Raw genomic sequence first — 18,781 nt, 5'->3', positions numbered from 1 at the left:
GATAAATGGGATCTAACGAAAGAGCTTCTGCTCAGCCGGTCTCTGCCCCTGTCGAGAGACCCAAACCCCCGGCACCTGCCCCTGTCGAGAGGCCCAGGACCCCCGGCACCTAGCCAGTCCCAGGCTCCCCGGGACTGGACATACCCCTGTCCAGAGACCCAGGCCTCTGGCACGTGTCCCGTCCATAGACCCAGGACCCCGGCACCTGCCCCTGTCCAGAGGCCCTGGACCCTGGCACCTACCCAGGCCCAGGTCTCCCGGCACCTACCCCCGTCCAGAGACCCAGGACCCCGGCACCTACCCCTGTCCAGAGCACCAGGCCCCCTGGCACCTACCCCCGTTCAGAGACCCAGGCCCCCCAGTACCTCCCCCTGTCCAGAGGCCCTGGACCCCGGAACCTACCCAGGCCCAGGCCCCCCGGCACCTACCATCGTCTAGAGACCCATGCCCCCAGAACCCACCCCCATTCAGAGACCCAGGCCCCAGCACCTGCCCCTGTCCAGAGACCCAGGCCCCCCGGAACCTACCACTGTCCAGAGACCCAAGACCCCTGGCACGTACCTGTGTCAAGAGACCCAGGCCCCCGGGCACCTGCCTCTGTCCAGAGACCCACGTCCCCCGGAACCTACCCCTGTCCACAGACCCAGGCCCCCCGGCACATGGCCCTGTCCAGAGACCAAGGCCCCCTGGCACCTGCCCCTATCCAGAGGCCCTGGACCCCGGCACCTACACAGGCCCAGGCCCCCCGGCACCTATCCCTGTCCAGAGGACCAGGCTCCCCGGCACCTACCCATATCCGAAGACTCAGGCCCACGAAACTTACCCTGTCCAGAGACCGAGGACCCCTGGCACCTACCCCTGTCCAGAGACCCAGGCCCATGGCACTTACCACGTCCAGAGACCGAGGACCCCCGGCACCTACCCCTGTCCAGAGACCCAGGCCCCCCGGCACCTACCCCTGTCCAGAGACTCAGGCACCCCGGCACCTAGCCCTGTCCAGAGGCCCTGGACCCTGGCATCTACCCCTGTCCACAGACCCAGGACCCCCGGCACCTACCCTGTCCAGAGACCCAGGCTCCGGGCACCTACCCCTGTCCAGAGATTCAGGACCCCCGGCACCTACACCTGTCCAAAGACCCAGGCACGCCGGCATCTACCCCTGTCCAGAGACCCAGGCCCCCCGGCACCTTCCACTATCCAGACACCCAGCCCCTCCGACACCTACCACTGTCCAGACACCCAGCCCCCCCGGCACCTTCCCCTGTCCACAGACCCAGGCCCCCAGCACCTGCCCCTGTACAGAGACCTAAACCCCGGCACCTGCCCCTGTTCAGAGGCCCTGGACTCCGGCACCTACCAAGGCCTAGGCCCCTCGGCATCTGCCCCTGTCGAAAGACCCCAACCCCCGGCAGCTGCCTCTGTCCAGAAGCCCAGGACCCCGCACCTACCCCTGTCCAGAGACCAAGGTCCCCCAACACCTACCCCTGTAAAGAGGCCGAGGTCCCCCACCACCAACCCCTGTCCAGCACCCCGCACCCACCCATGTCCAGAGACCCAGGCCCCCAGGCACCTACCCCTGTCCAGAGACCCAGGCCCCCGGCACCTACCCTGTCCAGAGACCCAGGGCCCCCGGCACCTAGCCCTGTGCAGAGGCCCTGGACCCCGGCACGTACCCCTGTCCAGAGACCCGGGCCCCCCGGGAACCTACCCCTGTCCCCAGACCCAGGCCAGCCAGCACTTATCCCTGTCCAGAGACCCAGGCGCCCCTGCATTTGCCCCTGTCAAGAGACCCAGGCACCCCGGAACCTGCCCGTATCCAGAGGCCCTGGATCCCGGGACCTACCCATGTCGAGTCCCAGGCCCCCAGGCACCTGTCCCTGTCCAGAGACCCAGGCCCCAGGCACCTACCCCCGTTGAGAGACCCAGGCCCCCGGCACCAGCCCCTGTCCAGAGACCCAGGCCCCCGGCACCTACCCCTGTTCAGAGACCCAGGCCCCACGGCACGTGCCCCTGTCGAGAGGCCCTGGACCCCGGCACCTGCCCCTGTCCAGAGGACCTGGACCCTGGCACCTACCCAGGCCCAGGTCTCCCGGCACCTACCCCCGTCCAGAGACCCAGGACCCCCGGCACCTACCCCTGTCCAGAGACCCAGGCCCCCCGGCACCTACCCCTGTCCAGAGACCCAGGCCCCCTGGCACCTGCCCCTATCCAGAGGCCCTGGACCCCGGGACCTACACAGGCCCAGGCCCCCCGGCACCTATCCCTGTCCAGAGGACCAGGATCCCCGGCACCTACCCCTATCCGAAGACTCAGGCCCACGACACTTACCCTGTCCAGAGACCGAGGACCCCTGGCACCTACCCCTGTCCAGAGACCCAGGCCCATGGCACTTACCACGTCCAGAGAATGAGGACCCCGGGCACCTACCCCTGTCCAGAGACCCAGGCCCCCCGGCACCTACCCCTGTCCAGAGACTCAGGCACCCCGGCACCTAGCCCTGTCCAGAGGCCCTGGACCCTGGCATCTACCCCTGTCCACAGACCCAGGCCCCCCGGCACCTATCCTGTCCAGAGACCCAGGCTCCGGGCACCTACCCCCTTCCAGAGATTCAGGACCCCCGGCACCTACACCTGTCCGGATACCCAGGCCCCCCGGCCCCTGTACCTGTCAAGAGACCCGGGCCCCCCGGCACCTACCCCTGTGCAGAGACCCAGGCCCCCCGGCACCTACCACTATCCAGACACCCAGCCCCTCCGACACCTACCACTGTCCAGACACCCAGCCCCCCCGGCACCTTTCCCTGTCCACAGACCAAGGCCCCTATCACCTGCCCCTGTACAGAGACCTAAACCCCGGCACCTGCCCCTGTTCAGAGGCCCTGGACTCCGGCACCTACCAAGGCCTAGGCCCGTCGGTATCTGCCCCTGTCGAAAGACCCCAACCCCCGGCAGCTGCCTCTGTCCAGAAGCCCAGGACCCCGCACCTACCCCAGTCCAGAGACCAAGGTCCCCCAACACCAACCCCTGTACAGAGGCCGAGGTCCCCCAACACCAACCCCTGTCCAGCACCCCGCACCTACCCATGTCCAGAGACCCAGGCCCCCAGGCACCTACCCCTGTCCAGAGACCCAGGCCCCCGGCACCTGCCCTGTCCAGAGACCCAGGGCCCCCGGCACCTAGCCCTGTGCAGAGGCCCTGGACACCGGCACGTACCCCTGTCCAGAGACCCGGGCCCCCCGGGAACCTACCCCTGTCCCCAGACCCAGGCCAGCCAGCACTTATCCCTGTCCAGAGACCCAGGCGCCCCTGCATTTGCCCCTGTCAAGAGACCCAGGCCCCCCGGAACCTGCCCGTATCCAGAGGCACTGGATCCCGGAACCTACCCATGTCGAGTCCCAGGCCCCCAGGCACCTGTCCCTGTCCAGAGACCCAGGCCCCAGGCACCTACCCCCGTTGAGAGACCCAGGCCCCCGGCACCAGCCCCTGTCCAGAGACCCAGGCCCCACGGCACGTGCCCCTGTCGAGAGGCCCTGGACCCCGGCACCTGCCCCTGTCCAGAGGCCCAGGACCCCACACCTACCCTTGTTTAAAGACCCAGGTCCCCCAATACCTACCCCTGTCCAGAGGCACAGGACCGCAACACCTACCCCTGTTCAGGACCCCGCACTTACCCCTGTTCAGCGACCCAGGAGCCCGACACCTAACCCTTTCCAGAGAACCAGGCCCCCAGCCCCTACCCTGTCCGGAGACGGAGGCCCCCGTCACCTACCTCTGTCCAGAGGCCCTGGATCCCGGCACCTATCCCCGTTCAGAGACCCAGGCCCCCGGCACCAGCCCCTGTCCAGAGACCCAGTCCCCGCAGCACCTTTCCCTGTCCAGAGGCCCTGGAACCCGGCACCTACCGAGGCCCAGGCCCCCTGGCACCTGCCCCCGTCCAGAGACCAAGGACCCCTGGCACCTACACGTCCAGAGACCCAGGCCCCCTGGCACCAACCACCGTTCAGAGACCTAGGCCCCTGGCACCTGCCCCTTCCAGAGACCCAGGCCCCCCAGCACCTACCCCTATACAGAGACCAAGGCACCTGCCCCTTCCAGAGACCCAGGCCCTGCAGCACCTACCCCTATCCAAAGACCAAGGCGTCCCGGCACCTACACCTGTCCAGAGACCCAGGCCTCCGGCACTTAACCCTGTCCAGAGACTCAGGACCCCGGCACCTACCCCTGTCCTGAGACCCGGGCCCCCGGCACCTCCCCTGTCCAGAGACTCAGGACCCCTGGCACCTACACCTGCCCAGAGACACCCGCCCCCAGCAGCTACCCCTGTCCAGAGACACATGTCCCCCGGCACAAGCTACCGTCCAGACACCCAGGCCCCCCGGCACCTACCGCTGTCCAGAGACCCCGGCGCCCCGGCACCTACCCCTGTCCAGAGACCAAAGACACCCGGCACGTACCCGTGTCAAGAGACTCAGGCCCCCCAGCACCTGCCTCTGTCCAGAGACCCAGGTCCCCCGGAACCTACCCCTGTCCACAGACCCAGGCCCCCCGGCACATGCCCCTGTCCAGAGACCCTGGACCGCGACACGTACCCAGGCCCAGGCCCCCCGGCATCTACCCCTGTCCAGAGACCAAGGCCCCCTGGCACCTGCCCCTATCCAGAGGCCCTGGACCCCGGCACCTACACAGGCCCAGGCCCCCTGGCACCTATCCCTGTCCAGAGAACCAGGCTCCCTGGCACCTACCCCTATCCAGGGACCCAGGCCCACGACACTTACCCTGTCCAGAGACCAAGGACCCCCGGCACCTACCCCTGTCCAGAGACCCACGCCCCCCGGCACCTACCCCTGTCCAGAGACTCAGGCACCCCGGCACCTAGCCCTGTCCAGAGGCCCTGGAGCCCGGCACCTGCCCCTGTCAAGGGACCCAGGCTCCCCGGCACCTGCCCCTGTCCACAGACCAAGGCCCCCCGGCACCTACAGCTGTCCAGAGACTCAGGACCCCGGCACCTGAACATGTCCAGATACCCACGCCCCCCGGTCCCTGCACCTGTCCAGAGACCCAAGCACCTAGGCACCTACCCCTGTGTAGAGACCCAGGCCCCCCAGCACCTACCCCTGTCCAGAGACCCAGGCCCCTGGCACCTGCCCCTCTCCAGAGACCTAAACCCCTGGCACCTGCCCCTGTTCAGAGGCCCTGGACCCCGGCACCTACCGAGGCCAAGGGCCCTCGGCACCTGACCCTGTCCAGAGACCAAGGCCCCTCTGCACCTACAGCTGTCCAGAGACTCAGGACCCCAGCACCTGAACATGTCCAGATTCCCTGAAGCCCGGCACCTGCCCCTGTCCAGATACCCAGGCCCCCCGGTCCCTGCACCTGTCCAGAGACCCAAGCACCTAGGCACCTACCCCTGTGTAGCGACCCAGGCCCCCCAGCACCTACCCCTGTCCGGAGACCCAGGCCCCTGACACCTACCCCTCTCCAGAGACCTAAAGCCCCGGCACCTGCCCCTGTTCAGAGGCCCTGGACCCCGGCACCTACCCAGGCCAAGGCCCCTCGGCACCTGACCCTGTCCAGAGACCCAAACACCCGGCACCTGCCTCTTTCGAGAGACCCAGGACCCCGCACCTTCCGCTGTCCAGAGACCAAAATCCCCAAACACCTACCCCTGTCCAGAGACCCAACCCCCAGCACCTACCCTTTCCAGAGACCCAGGATACCGGCGCCTACCCCTGTCCAGAGACCCAGGCCCATGGCACTTATCACGTCCAGAGACCGAGGACCCCCGGCACCTACCCCTGTCCAGAGAGCCAGGCCCCCCGGCACCTACCCCTGTCCAGAGACTCAGGCACCCCGGCACCTAGCCCTGTCCAGAGGCCCTGGACCTCGGCACCTGCCCCTGTCCAGAGACCCAGGCTCCTCGGCACCAGCCCCTGTCCAGAGACCCAGGCCCCTGGCACCTACCCCTGTTCAGAGACCCCGACCCCGGCACCTACCAGTTTCTAGAGACTCAGGCCCCCCGGCACCTACCCCTGTCCAAGACCCATGCGCCCCGGCACCTGCGCCTGTCCAGAGGCCCAGACCCTCGGCACCTGCCCCTGTCCAGAGGCCCTGGACCCCTGCACCTGCCCCTGTCCAGAGGCCAAGGACCCCTAACACCTACCCCTTTCCAGGACCACGCACCTATCCCTGTCCAGACACCAAGGCCCCCCAGCACCTACCCCTGTCCAGAGAACCAGGCCCCCCAGCACCTACCCCTGTCCAGAGACCCCGGCCCCCCGGGAACCTACCCCTGTCCCCAGACCCAGGCCAGACAGCACTGATCCCTGTCCAGAGACCCAGGCGCCCCTGCATTTGCCCCTGTCAAGAGTCCCAGGCCACCCGGAACCTGCCCGTATGCAGAGGCCCTGGATCCCGGGACCTACCCATGTCGAGTCCCAGGCCCCCAGGCACCTGTCCCTGTCCAGAGACCCAGTCCCCCCAGCACCTTTCCCTGTCCAGAGGCCCTGGAACCCGGCACCTACCGAGGCCCAGGCCCCCTGGCACCTGCCCCCGTCCAGAGACCAAGGACCCCTGGCACCTACACGTCCAGAGACCCAGGCCCCTGGCACCAACCACCGTTCAGAGACCTAGGCCCCCGGCACCTGCCCCTTCCAGAGACCCAGGCCCCCCAGCACCTACCCCTATACAGAGACCAAGGCACCTGCCCCTTCCAGACCCAGGCCCCGCAGCACCTACCCCTATCCAAAGACCAAGGCGTCCCGGCACCTACACCTGTCCAGAGACCCAGGCCTCCGGCACTTAACCCTGTCCAGAGACTCAGGACCCCGGCACCTACCCCTGTCCTGAGACCCGGGCCCCCGGCACCTCCCCTGTCCAGAGACTCAGGACCCCTGGCACCTACACCTGCCCAGAGACACCCGCCCCCAGCAGCTACCCCTGTCCAGAGACACAGGCCCCCCGGCACATGCCCCCGTCCAGAGACTCAGGCACCCCGACACCTAGCCCTGTCCAGAGGCCCTGGACCCCGGCACCTGCCCCTGTCAAGGGACCCAGGCTCCCCGGCACCTGCCCCTGTCCAGAGACCAAGGCCCCCCGGCACCTACAGCTGACCAGAGACTCAGGACCCCGACACCTGAACATGTCCAGATACCCACGCCCCCCGGTCCCTGCACCTGTCCAGAGACCCAAGCACCTAGGCACCTAACCCTGTGTAGAGACCCAGGCCCCCCAGCACCTACCCCTGTCCAGAGACCCAGGCCCCTGGCACCTGCCCCTCTCCAGAGACCTAAACCCCCAGCACCTGCCCGTTCAGAGGACCTGGACCCCGGCACCTACCCAGGCCAAGGGCACTCGGCACCTGACCCTGTCCAGAGACCAAGGCCCCTCTGCACCTACAGCTGTCCAGAGACTCAGGACCCCAGCACCTGAACATGTCCAGATTCCCTGAAGCCCGGCACCTGCCCCTGTCCAGATACCCAGGCCCCCCGGTCCCTGCACCTGTCCAGAGACCCAAGCACCTAGGCACCTACCCCTGTGTAGCGACCCAGGCCCCCCAGCACCTACCCCTGTCCGGAGACCCAGGCCCCTGGCACCTGCCCCTCTCCAGAGACCTAAACCCCCGGCACCTGCCCCTGTTCAGAGGCCCTGGACCCCGGCACCTACCCAGGCCAAGGCCCCTCGGCACCTGACCCTGTCCAGAGACCCAAACACCCGGCACCTGCCTCTTTCGAGAGACCCAGGACCCCGCACCTTCCCCTGTCCAGAGACCAAAATCCCCAAACACCTACCCCTGTCCAGAGACCCAACCCCCAGCACCTACCCTTTCCAGAGACCCAGGATACCGGCGCCTACCCCTGTCCAGAGACCCAGGCCCATCAGATATTACAATATTTTGGTGTTTGCCTGTTAACCAAGCTGGGGCGGGGGGTGGGGGTGAGGTTGGAAGAAGCCTCATTTTACCTGCCGTTTCCAAAATTTCACTTCAAGACAGTTCAAAAACTCAGTATGTCCAGGTATAAATCTCCAAGTTTGTCTAATTTACACTGCTTAACAAAAGCGATGTAGACAGCAATTACTGTATCCTCCATCAATCTTTTCAGATTGCACAGAATTTCTTCCAGAAAACTCCAATAGAAAAAAAAGACAGGTGTTTCCGTTTTAGTATGTATGTCGTCTTTCGCACAAGTCAGTGGAGAGTGAAAGCCTTTAAAACGTTTCAACGTTCCTGGTATTGCTTCCCGATCAACAGGATAAAATAGACAATCCATATTTACCAAGATTAAAAACGCTTCCACCACGTACAGAAAATCTCTCCAAAAACACAAAATCTAATTCAAACATTATAAATAACAAGAGAAATGTAAAAACAATTGCATAAACAAACTTCCAAATGCGTATGGGGTTGACAATACTGAAGCCATTACTCAAAAGAAACCTCTGTAAAACCAAGAACGCACAATCGACGCCGGAGAAAGCCAAACCAGAGGGGCTGCGCGGTCCCGCATTGCAAATTTCAACACACTCACTCCTAGACGAATACATCCAAGGCCACTCACTAAGGAGAAGAAAAGTGCGTGGCTCTCCAGAGCACGCAAGTTTCGCCGCGCGCATCAGGAAGGGGGCTGCGCCGGCGCGAGGACTGGTCGATGGGCGTTCCGGCAACCTACAGCTTGCAAGGACCACGGCCATCCCGCGGGGCTAGGAAGGGTGGCCCGAGGGCAGGCCCGCGTCCGCGGGGTGACCCAACCCGCCCCTACCCCGCCCCCGCGTCCGCCTGCACAGCGCCGCCACCCACGAGCCCGCCGGCCTGCTTCAAACAAAGCGCGCGCAAAGAGGCCGGCAACGGCCAGGAACTGGAGACAGGAGAGTGGCGGCCATGTTGGCTGGGGGCGGAGGAAATGGGAAGACGGAGGAGTACGGGCCGGCGAAGAAGGAGCGCGCGCCCGCCCCGAGGCCGAGGCCCGCCCCGCCCGGGTCCCCGCCGAGGACCGGCCGGCAGTGGGCGCGGTGCGGGCGCCGCCGGAAGGACAATTCCCGAACGGACTCCGCGCGGGCCGAGCTCGCCTACACCCTCGGCCAGGCCGCCGCAACCCTGGCACGCCCGCAACCCGCACCCCGGCAGGGGCATGCAAGACCCACCCTCCCCCGCGCGGACCTTACCTGCTGGCCGCTGAGGCCGCCGCCACATGCCCGCAGTTGCCGCCGTTACTCGTTCGCGCTCCAGCCGGTCCCAGCCCGAGCCAGAAGGCGCCTCCACGCCGACGCTCCCTCGCGGCGGACGCCAACGGCTCCGCAACCACCAGACGACCCGCGCACTGCTCCCGACGGACTGGAACTGCAACACTGGCGCTCGCTACGCAGACGCAGTGGAGCAGGACGCAGGCGCCGCGCAGCGGGGCGGGGCCGTGGAGCGAGGCGCAGGCGCAGTGGAGCGGGACCGGGCGATGGAGTGGGGCGCAGGCGCGGTGTAGCGAGACGGGGCGGTGGAGCAGCGCCGCAGGCGCGGTGAAGCGCGGCGGGGCGGGGCTTTGGAGTAGGCGACTAAGGCGGGGCCCTAGCTCGGGACTTCCAGGTGCGCGCCCGGAATAGGCGGCGGCAGGCCCCCGGAGCCCTGGAGCTTGAGGGAGCGCAGCTTTTCTCCGAGGGCAGGCAGCCAGAGAAGGGCTTCGTTTTTGCGCAGTAGGACTTTCTTTTCTTTTCTTTTTTTTTTTTTTTGGAGACGGAATTTCGCTCTTGTTACTCACGCGGGAGTGCAATGGCGCGATCTCGGCTCACCGCAACCTCCGCCTCCCGGGTTCAGGCAATTCTTCTGCCTCAGCCTCCTGAGTAGCTGGGATTACAGGCATGCGCCACCGTGCCCAGCTAATTTTTTGTATTTTTAGTAGACACGCGGTTTCACCGCGTTGACCAGGATGGTCTCGATATCTTGACCTCGTGATCCACCTGCCTCGGCCTCCCAAAGTGCTGGGATTACAGGCGTGAGCCACGACCCTCGGCATTTTTTTTTTTTTTTTTTTTTTTTGAGACAGAGTTGTACTCTGTCTCACAGGCTAGAGTGCAGTGGTGCGATCTCAGCTCATTGAAACCCCGGCCTCCCAGGTTCAAGCGATTCTCTTGCCTTGAACTCCCGAGTAGCTGAAAACACAAGCAAACACCATCATGGCCATCTAATTTAAAAAAAAAAAAAAGAAAAAAAAGGCCGGGCTTGGTAACTCACGCCTCTAATCCCAGCGCTTTGGGAGTCCGAAGCGGGTGAATCACGAGGTCAAGAGATCAAGACCTTCCTGGTCAACATGGTGATACCCTGTCTCTAGTAAAAAGACAAAAAATTAGATGGGCACGGTGGCCCGTACCTGTAATCCTAGCTACTCTGGAGGCTGAGGCAGGACAATTGCCTGAACCCGGGAGGCGGAGGTTGTGGTGAGCCGAGACCTCGCTATTGCACTCCAGCCTGGGTAACAAGAGTGAAACTCCGTCTCTAAAACAAAACAAAACAAAATTAGCTGGCCATGGTGCTGCATCCCTGTGGTTCCAGATACTCAGGACGCCAAGGCAGGAGAATCGCTTGAACCCGGGAGGCGGAGGTTGCGAAGAGCCGAGATCGCGCCATTGGACTCCACCCTGGGTAACAAGAGCGAAACTCTGCCCTGTTTTTTTTTTTTTTCTTCAGGCTGGAGTGCAGTGGTGCGATCTCAGCTCATTGCAACCCCCGCCTCCCAGGTTCAAGCGATTCTCCTGCCTTGTCTTCCTGAGTAGCTGGAACCACAGGCATGCACCACGACGGCCAGCTAATTTTTTTTTTTTTTTTGAGACGGAGTTTGGCTCTTGTTACCCAGGCTGGAGTGCAAAGGCGCGATCTCGGCCCACCGCAACCCCCGCCTCCCAGGTTCAAGCGATTCTCCTGCCTTGGCCTCATGAGTAGCTGGAACCACAGGCATGCACCACCACGGCCAGCTAATTTTGTGTTGTTTTTTTTTTTTTTGAGACGGAGTTTCGCTTTTGTTACCTAGGCTGGGCTGCTATGGCGCGATGTCGGCTCACCGAAACCTCCGCCTCCCGGGTTCTGGCAATTGTCCTGCCTCAGCCTCCTGAGTAGCTGGGATTACAGGCACGCGCCACCGTGCCCAGCTAATTTTTTGTATTTTTAGTAGACGCGGTTTCACCACGTTGACCAGGATGGTCTCGATATCTTCACCTCGTGATCCACCCGCCTCGGCCTCCCAAAGTGGTGGGATTACAGGCGTGAGCCACGACACTCGGCCTTTTTTTTTTTTTTTTTTTTTTTTGAGACAGAGTCGTACTCTGTCTCACAGGCTAGAGTGCACTGGTGCGATCTCAACTCATTGAAACCCCGACCTCCCAGGTTCAAGCGATTCTCTTGCCTTGGCCTCCCGAGTAGCTGGAAACACAGGCATACACCATCATGGCCATCTAATTTAAAAAAAAAAAAAAAAAAGGCCGGGCGTGGTGGCTCACGCCTGTAATCCCAGCGCTTTGGGAGTCCGAGGCGGGTGGATCACGAGGTCAAGAGATCAAGACCTTCCTGGTCAACATGGTGATACCCTGTCTCTAGTAAAAAGACAAAAAATTAGCTGGGCACGGTGGCCCGTGCCTGTAATCCTAGCTACTCAGGAGGCTGAGGCAGGAGAATTGCCTCAACCCGGGAGGCGGAGGTTGCGGTGAGCCGAGACCGCGCTATTGCACTCCAGCCTGGGTAACATGAGCGAAACTCCGTCTCTAAAACAAAACAAAACAAAATTAGCTGGACATGGTGGTGCATCCCTGTGGTTCCAGATACTTAGGACGCCAAGGCAGGAGAATCGCTTGAACCTGGGAGGCGGGGGTTACAATGAGCTGAGATCGCACCACTGCACTCCAGCCAGGGAGACAGAGTAAGACTCTGTCTCAAAAAAAAAAAAAAAGACCGGGCCTGATGGCTCACGCCTGTAATCCCATCACTTTGGGAGGCTGAGTCAGGTGGATCACGAGGACAAGAGATCGAGACCATCCTGGTCAACACGGTGAAACCCCGTCTCTACTAAAAATACAAAAAATTAGCTGGGCACGGTGGCGCGGACCTGTAATCCAAGCTACTCAGGAGGCTGAGGCAGGAGAATTCCCTGAACCCGGGAGGCGGAGGTTGCAGTCACCCGAGATCGCCCCATTGAACTCCACCCTGCGTAACAAGAGCCAAACTCCGCTCTTGTTTTTTTTTTACTTCCTGGAGTGCAGTAGTGCGATCTCAGCTCATTGCAACCCCCGCCTCCCAGGTTCAAGCGATTCTCCTGCCTTGGCCTCCTGAGTAGCTGGAACCACAGGCATGCACCACGACGGCCAGCTAATTTTTGTTTTTTTTGAGACCGAGTTTCGCTCTACTTACCCACGCTGGAGTGCAAAGGCGCGATCTCGGCCCACCGCAACCCCCGCCACCTAGGTTCAAGTGATTCTTCTGCCTTGGTCGCCTGACTAGCTGGAACCACAGGCATGCAGCACCATGGCCAACTAATTTTTTTTTTTTGAGACCGTGTTTCGCTCATGCTACCCAGGCTGGAGTGCAATGACGTGATCTCGGCTCACCGCAACCTCCGCCTCCCAGATTCAGGCAATTCTCTTGCCTCAGCCTCCTGAGTAGCTGGGATTACAGGCACGCGCCACCGTGCCCAGCTAATTTTTCGTATTTTTACTAGAGACGGGGTTTCACCATGTTGACCAGGATGGTCTCAATCTCTTCACCTCGTGCTCCACCCGCCTCGGCCTCCCAAAGTGCTGGGATTACAAGCGTGAGCCTCGACCCTCGGCCTTCTGCCCCCCAGGCTGGAGTGCAGTGCTGCGATCCCAGCTCATTGCAACCCCCGCCTCCCAGGTTCAAGCGGTTCTCCTGCCTTGGCCTCCTGAGTAGCTGGAACCACAGGCATGCACCAACATGGCCAGCTAATTTTTTTTTTTTTTTTTCTTTTTCAGGCTGGAGTGCAGTGGTGCGATCTCAGCTCATTCCAACCACCGCCTCCCAGGTCAAGCGATTCTCCTGCCTTGGCCTCCCGAGTAGCTGGAAACACAGGAATGCACCACCATGGCCACCTAATTAAAAAAGAAAAAAACAAAAAACGCCGGGCGTGGTGGCTCACGCCTGTAATCCCAGCACTTTGGTAGGCCGAGGCGGGTGGATCACGAGGTGAAGAGATCGAGACCATCCTGGTCAACATGATGAAACCCTGTCTCTAGTAAAAATACAAAAAATTAGCCGGGCACGGTGGCGCGTGCCTGTAATCCCAGCTCCTCAGGAGGCTGAGGCAGGAGAATTGCCTCAACCCGGGAGACGGAGCTTGCCGTGAGCCGAAATGGCGCCATTGCACTCCAGTCTGGGTAACAAGAGCAAAACTCCGTCTCAAAAAAAAAAAAAAATTAGGTGGCCATGGTGGTGCATGCCTGTGGTTGCAGCTACTCAGGTGGCCAAGGCAGGAGAATCGCTTGTACCTGGGAGGCGAGGGTTGCAATGAGCTTAGATCGCACCACTGCACTCCAGCCTGGGAGACAGTTTAAGACTCCGTCTCAAAAAAAAAAAAAAAAAAAAAAAATTGCTGGCCGTGGTGGTGCATACCCGTGGTTCTGCTGCTCAGGAGACCAAGGAGGGAGAATCGCTTGAACTTGGGAGGCGGGGGTTGCAATGGGCTGAGATGGAACCACTGCACTCCAGCCTGGGAGACAGAGTAAGACTGTCTCAAAAAACAAAAATAAAAAGTCCAGTCGTGCTGGCTTACGCCTGTAATCCCAGCACTTTCGAAGGCCGAGGCGGGTGGATCACGAGGTCAACAGATCGAGACCATCCTGATCAACATGGTGAAACCCCGTCTCTACTAAAAATACAAAAAATTGGCTAGGTACGGTGGCGCGTGCCTGTAATCCCAGCTACTCAGGAGGCTGAGGCAGGAGAATTGCGTGAACCCGGGTGGCGGAGGTTGCGGTGGGCCCAGATCGCGTCATTGCACTGCAGCCTGGGTAACAAGAGCGAAACTCCGTCTCAAAAAGAAAACAAACAAAAAAATTGGCTGGCCATGGTGTTGCATGCCTGTGGTTCCAGCTACTCAGGAGGCCAAGGCAGGAGAATCGCTTGAACCTGGGAGGCGGCGGTTGCACTGAGCTGAGATCGCACCACTGCACTCCAGCCTGGGGAACAGAGTAAGACTCTGTCTCAAAAAAAAAAAGGCCGAGGGTCGTCGCTCACGCCTGGAATCCCAGCACTTTGAGAAGCGGAGTCCGGTGGATCACGAGGTCAAGAGATCGAGACCATCCTGGTCAACATGGTGAAACCCCGTCTCTACTAAAAATACAAAAAATTACCTGGGCACGGTGGCGAGTGCCTGTAATCCCAGCTACTCAGGAGGCTGAGGCAGGAGAATTGCCTCACCCCGGGAGGCGGAGGTTGCGATGAGCCGAGATCGCGCCATTGGACTCCTCCCTGGGTAACAAGAGCAAAACACCGCTCTTTTTCTTTTTTTTTTTTTTTTTCAGGCTGGAGTGCAGTGATGCGATCTCAGTTCATTGCCACCCCCCGCCTCCCAGGTCAAGCCATTCTCCTGCCTTGGCTTCCTGAGTAGCTGGAACCACAGGCATGCACCACCACGGCCAGCTAATTTTTTTTTTTTTTTGAGACGGAGTTTGGCTCTTGTTACCCAGGCTGGAGTGCAAAGGCGCGATCTCGGCCCACCGCAACCCCCGCCTCCCAGTTTCAAGCGATTCTCCTGCCTTGGCCGCCTGAGTAGCTGGAACCACAGGCATGCAGCACCATGGCCAGCTAATTTTTTTTTTTTTTTTTTTTGAGACCCTGTTTCGCTGTTGCTACCCAGGCTGGAGTGCAATGACGCGATCTCGGCTCACCGCAACCTCCGCTTCCCGGGTTCAGGCAATTCTCTTGCCGCAGCCTCCTGAGTAGCTGGGATCACAGGCATGCGCCACCGTGCCCAGCTAATTTTTCGTATTTTTAGTAGAGACAGGGTTTCACCATGTTGACCAGGATGGTCTCAATCTCTTCACCTCATGCTCCACCCGCCTCGGCCTCCCAAAGTGCTGGGATTACAGGCGTAATCCACCACACCCGGCCTTTTTCTTTTTTTTCTTTGAGACAGAGTCTTACTCTGTCTCCCAGGCTGGAGTGCAATGGTGCCATCTCAGCTCATTGCAACCCCCGCCTCCCAGGTTCAAGCGATTCTCCTGCCTTGGCCTCATGAGTAGCTGGAACCACAGGCATGCACCACCACGGCCAGCTAATTTTTTGTTGTTTTTTTTTTTTGAGACGGAGTTTCACTTTTGTTACCTAGGCTGGACTGCTATGGCGCGATGTCGACTCACCGAAACCTCCGCCTCCCGGGTTCTGGCAATTGTCCTGCCTCAGCCTCCTGAGTAGCAGGGATTACAGGCACGCGCCACCGTGCCCAGCTAATTTTTTGTATTTTTAGTAGACACGCGGTTTCACCACGTTGACCAGGATGGTCTCGATATCTTCACCTCGTGATCCACCCGCCTCAGCCTCCCAAAGTGGTGGGATTACAGGCGTGAGCAACGACACTCGGCTTTTTTTTTTTTTTTTTTTTTTTGAGACAGAGTCGTACTCTGTCTCACAGGCTAGAGTGCACTGGTGCGATCTCAACTCATTGAAACCCCGACCTCCCAGGTTCAAGCGATTCTCTTGCCTTGGCCTCCCGAGTAGCTGGAAACACAGGCATACACCATCATGGCCATCTAATTTAAAAAAAAAAAAAAAAAAAAAGGCCGGGCGTGGTGGCTCACGCCTGTAATCCCAGCACTTTGGGAGTCCGAGGCGGGTGGATCACGAGGTCAAGAGATCAAGACCTTCCTGGTCAACATGGTGATACCCTGTCTCTAGTAAAAAGACAAAAAATTAGCTGGGCACGGTGGCCCGTGCCTGTAATCCTAGCTACTCAGGAGGCTGAGGCAGGAGAATTGCCTCAACCCCGGAGGCGGAGGTTGCGGTGAGCCGAGACCGCGCTATTGCACTCCAGCCTGGGTAACATGAGCGAAACTCCGTCTCTAAAACAAAACAAAACAAAATTAGCTGGACATGGTGGTGCATCCCTGTGGTTCCAGATACTTAGGACGCCAAGGCAGGAGAATCGCTTGAACCTGGGAGGCGGGGGTTACAATGAGCTGAGATCGCACCACTGCACTCCAGCCAGGGAGACAGAGTAAGACTCTGTCTCAAAAAAAAAAAAAGACCGGGCCTGATGGCTCACGCCTGTAATCCCATCACTTTGGGAGGCTGAGTCAGGTGGATCACGAGGACAAGAGATCGAGACCATCCTGGTCAACACGGTGAAACCCCGTCTCTACTAAAAATACAAAAAATTAGCTGGGCACGGTGGCGCGGACCTGTAATCCCAGCTACTCAGGAGGCTGAGGCAGCAGAATTGCCTGAACCCGGGAGGCGGAGGTTGCAGTCACCCGAGACCGCGCCATTGAACTCCACCCTGGGTAACGAGAGCCAAACTCCGCTCTTGTTTTTTTTTTTTACTTCCTGGAGTGCAGTAGTGTGATCTCAGCTCATTGCAACCCCCGCCTCCCAGGTTCAAGCGATTCTCCTGCCTTGGCCTCCTGAGTAGCTGGAACCACAGGCATGCACCACGACGGCCAGCTAATTTTTGTTTTTTTTGAGACTGAGTTTCGCTCTACTTACCGACGCTGGAGTGCAAAGGCGCGATCTCGGCCCACCGCAACCCCTGCCTCCTAGGTTCAAGTGATTCTCCTGCCTTGGTCGCCTGACTAGCTGGAACCACAGGCATGCAGCACCATGGCCAGCTAATTTTTTTTTGAGACCGTATTTCACTCATGCTACCCAGGCTGGAGTGCAATGACGCGATCTCGGCTCACCGCAACCTCCGCCTCCCAGATTCAGGCAATTCTCTTGCCTCAGCCTCCTGAGTAGCTGGGATTACAGGCACGCGCCACCGTGCCCAGCTAATTTTTTGTATTTTTACTAGAGACGGGGTTTCACCATGTTGACCAGGATGGTCTCAATCTCTTCACCTCGTGCTCCACCCGCCTCGGCCTCCCAAAGTGCTGGGATTACAAGCGTGAGCCTCGACCCTCGGCCTTCTGCCCCCCAGGCTGGAGTGCAGTGCTGCGATCCCAGCTCATTGCAACCCCCGCCTCCCAGGTTCAAGCGGTTCTCCTGCCTTGGCCTCCTGAGTAGCTGGAACCACAGGCATGCACCAACATGGCCAGCTAATTTTTTTTTTTTTTTTCTTTTTCAGGCTGGAGTGCAGTGTTGCGATCTCAGCTCATTCCAACCCCCGCTTCCCAGGTCAAGCGATTCTCCTGCCTTGGCCTCCCGAGTAGCTGGAAACACAGGAATGCACCACCATGGCCAGCTAATTAAAAAAAAAACGAAAACAAAAAAGCCAGGCGTGGTGGCTCACGCCTGTAATCCCAGCACTTTGGTAGGCCGAGGCGGGTGGATCACGAGGTGAAGAGATCGAGACCATCCTGGTCAACATGATGAAACCCTGTCTCTAGTAAAAATACAAAAAATTAGCCGGGCACGGTGGCGCGTGCCTGTAATCCCAGCTTCTCAGGAGGCTGAGGCAGGAGAATTGCCTCAACCCGGGAGACGGAGCTTGCCGTGAGCCGAAATGGCGCCATTGCACTCCAGTCTGGGTAACAAGAGCAAAACTCCGTCTCAAAAAAAAAAAAAAATTAGGTGGCCATGGTGGTGCATGCCTGTGGTTGCAGCTACTCAGGTGGCCAAGGCAGGAGAATTGCTTGTACCTGGGAGGCGAGGGTTGCAATGAGCTGAGATTGCACCACTGCACTCCAGCCTGGGAGACAGTTTAAGACTCCGTCTCAAAAAAAAAAAAAAAAAAAAAAAATTGCTGGCCGTGGTGGTGCATGCCCGTGGTTCTGCTGCTCAGGAGACCAAGGAGGGAGAATCGCTTGAACCTGGGAGGCGGTGGTTGCAATGGGCTGAGATCGCACCACTGCACTCCAGCCTGGGAGACAGTGTAAGACTCTGTCTCAAAAAACAAAAAAAAGAAAAGTGCCGGCCATGGTGGCTCACGCCTGTAATTCCAGCACTTTGGTAGGCCGAGGCGGGTGGATCACGAGGTCAAGAGATCGAGACCATCCTGGCCAACATGGTGAAACCCCCGTCTCTACTAAAAATACAAAAATTAGCTGGGCATGGTGGCATGTGCCTGTAGTCCCAGCTACTTGGGTGGTTGATGCAGGAGAATTGCTTGAACCCAGGAGGAGGAGACTGCAGTGACTCGAGATTGCACCACTGCACTCCAGCCTGTTGCCTGGTGACAGAGCAAAAGCTTTCTAAAAAAATAAAAATAAATAAGAAGTAAAGTCCTCCTAAACCTCCAGCTCCATCAATCTGCCCTGCAAGGCTCATTCTCTGCAATGCAAGTGTGTAGACACCATGAGGTTCCCTGGTCACAACTGCTCACATTGGATGGTTTTTAGTTTTTATTTAGTTTGAGACAGAGTTTCTCTCTGTTGCCCAGACTGGAGTGCAGTGGTGTCAACTTGGCTCATTGCAACCTCCACCTCCCAGATTCAGGTGATCCTCTCACTTCAGCCTCCCAAGTAGCTAGGATTCCAAGTGTGCACCACCACACCCGGCTAATCTTTGTGTTTTTAGTACAGACAAGGTTTCACCATGTTGGCCAGGCTGGTCTCTTACTCCTGACCTCAGGTGATTCATTTGCTTGGGCCTCCCAAAGTGCTAGGATTATAGAGATGAGCCACTGCGCCTGGCCAATTTTTGA

At 59.7% G+C, this 18,781-nt stretch overlaps 1 protein-coding gene across 1 annotated transcript in view; it reads right to left on the bottom strand.

Moving 5' to 3' along the window:
* Positions 1-9,552: 9,552 nt before the first annotated feature.
* Positions 9,553-18,781, bottom strand: part of LOC105709190 (polycystin-1-like protein 1) — a 103,370-nt gene continuing 94,141 nt past the window's right edge. Inside the window, 1 exon segment of the mRNA XM_064372007.1 lies at positions 9,553-9,630. Coding sequence (XP_064228077.1) covers positions 9,553-9,630 — 78 coding nt within the window.

Source organism: Aotus nancymaae, unplaced genomic scaffold (assembly GCF_030222135.1).
Source record: "Aotus nancymaae isolate 86718 unplaced genomic scaffold, 86718_ANA_hifiasm-v0.15.2.pri h1tg000260l, whole genome shotgun sequence".
NCBI lineage: Eukaryota > Metazoa > Chordata > Mammalia > Primates > Aotidae > Aotus > Aotus nancymaae.
This window is presented reverse-complemented; position numbering and strand designations above follow the sequence as displayed.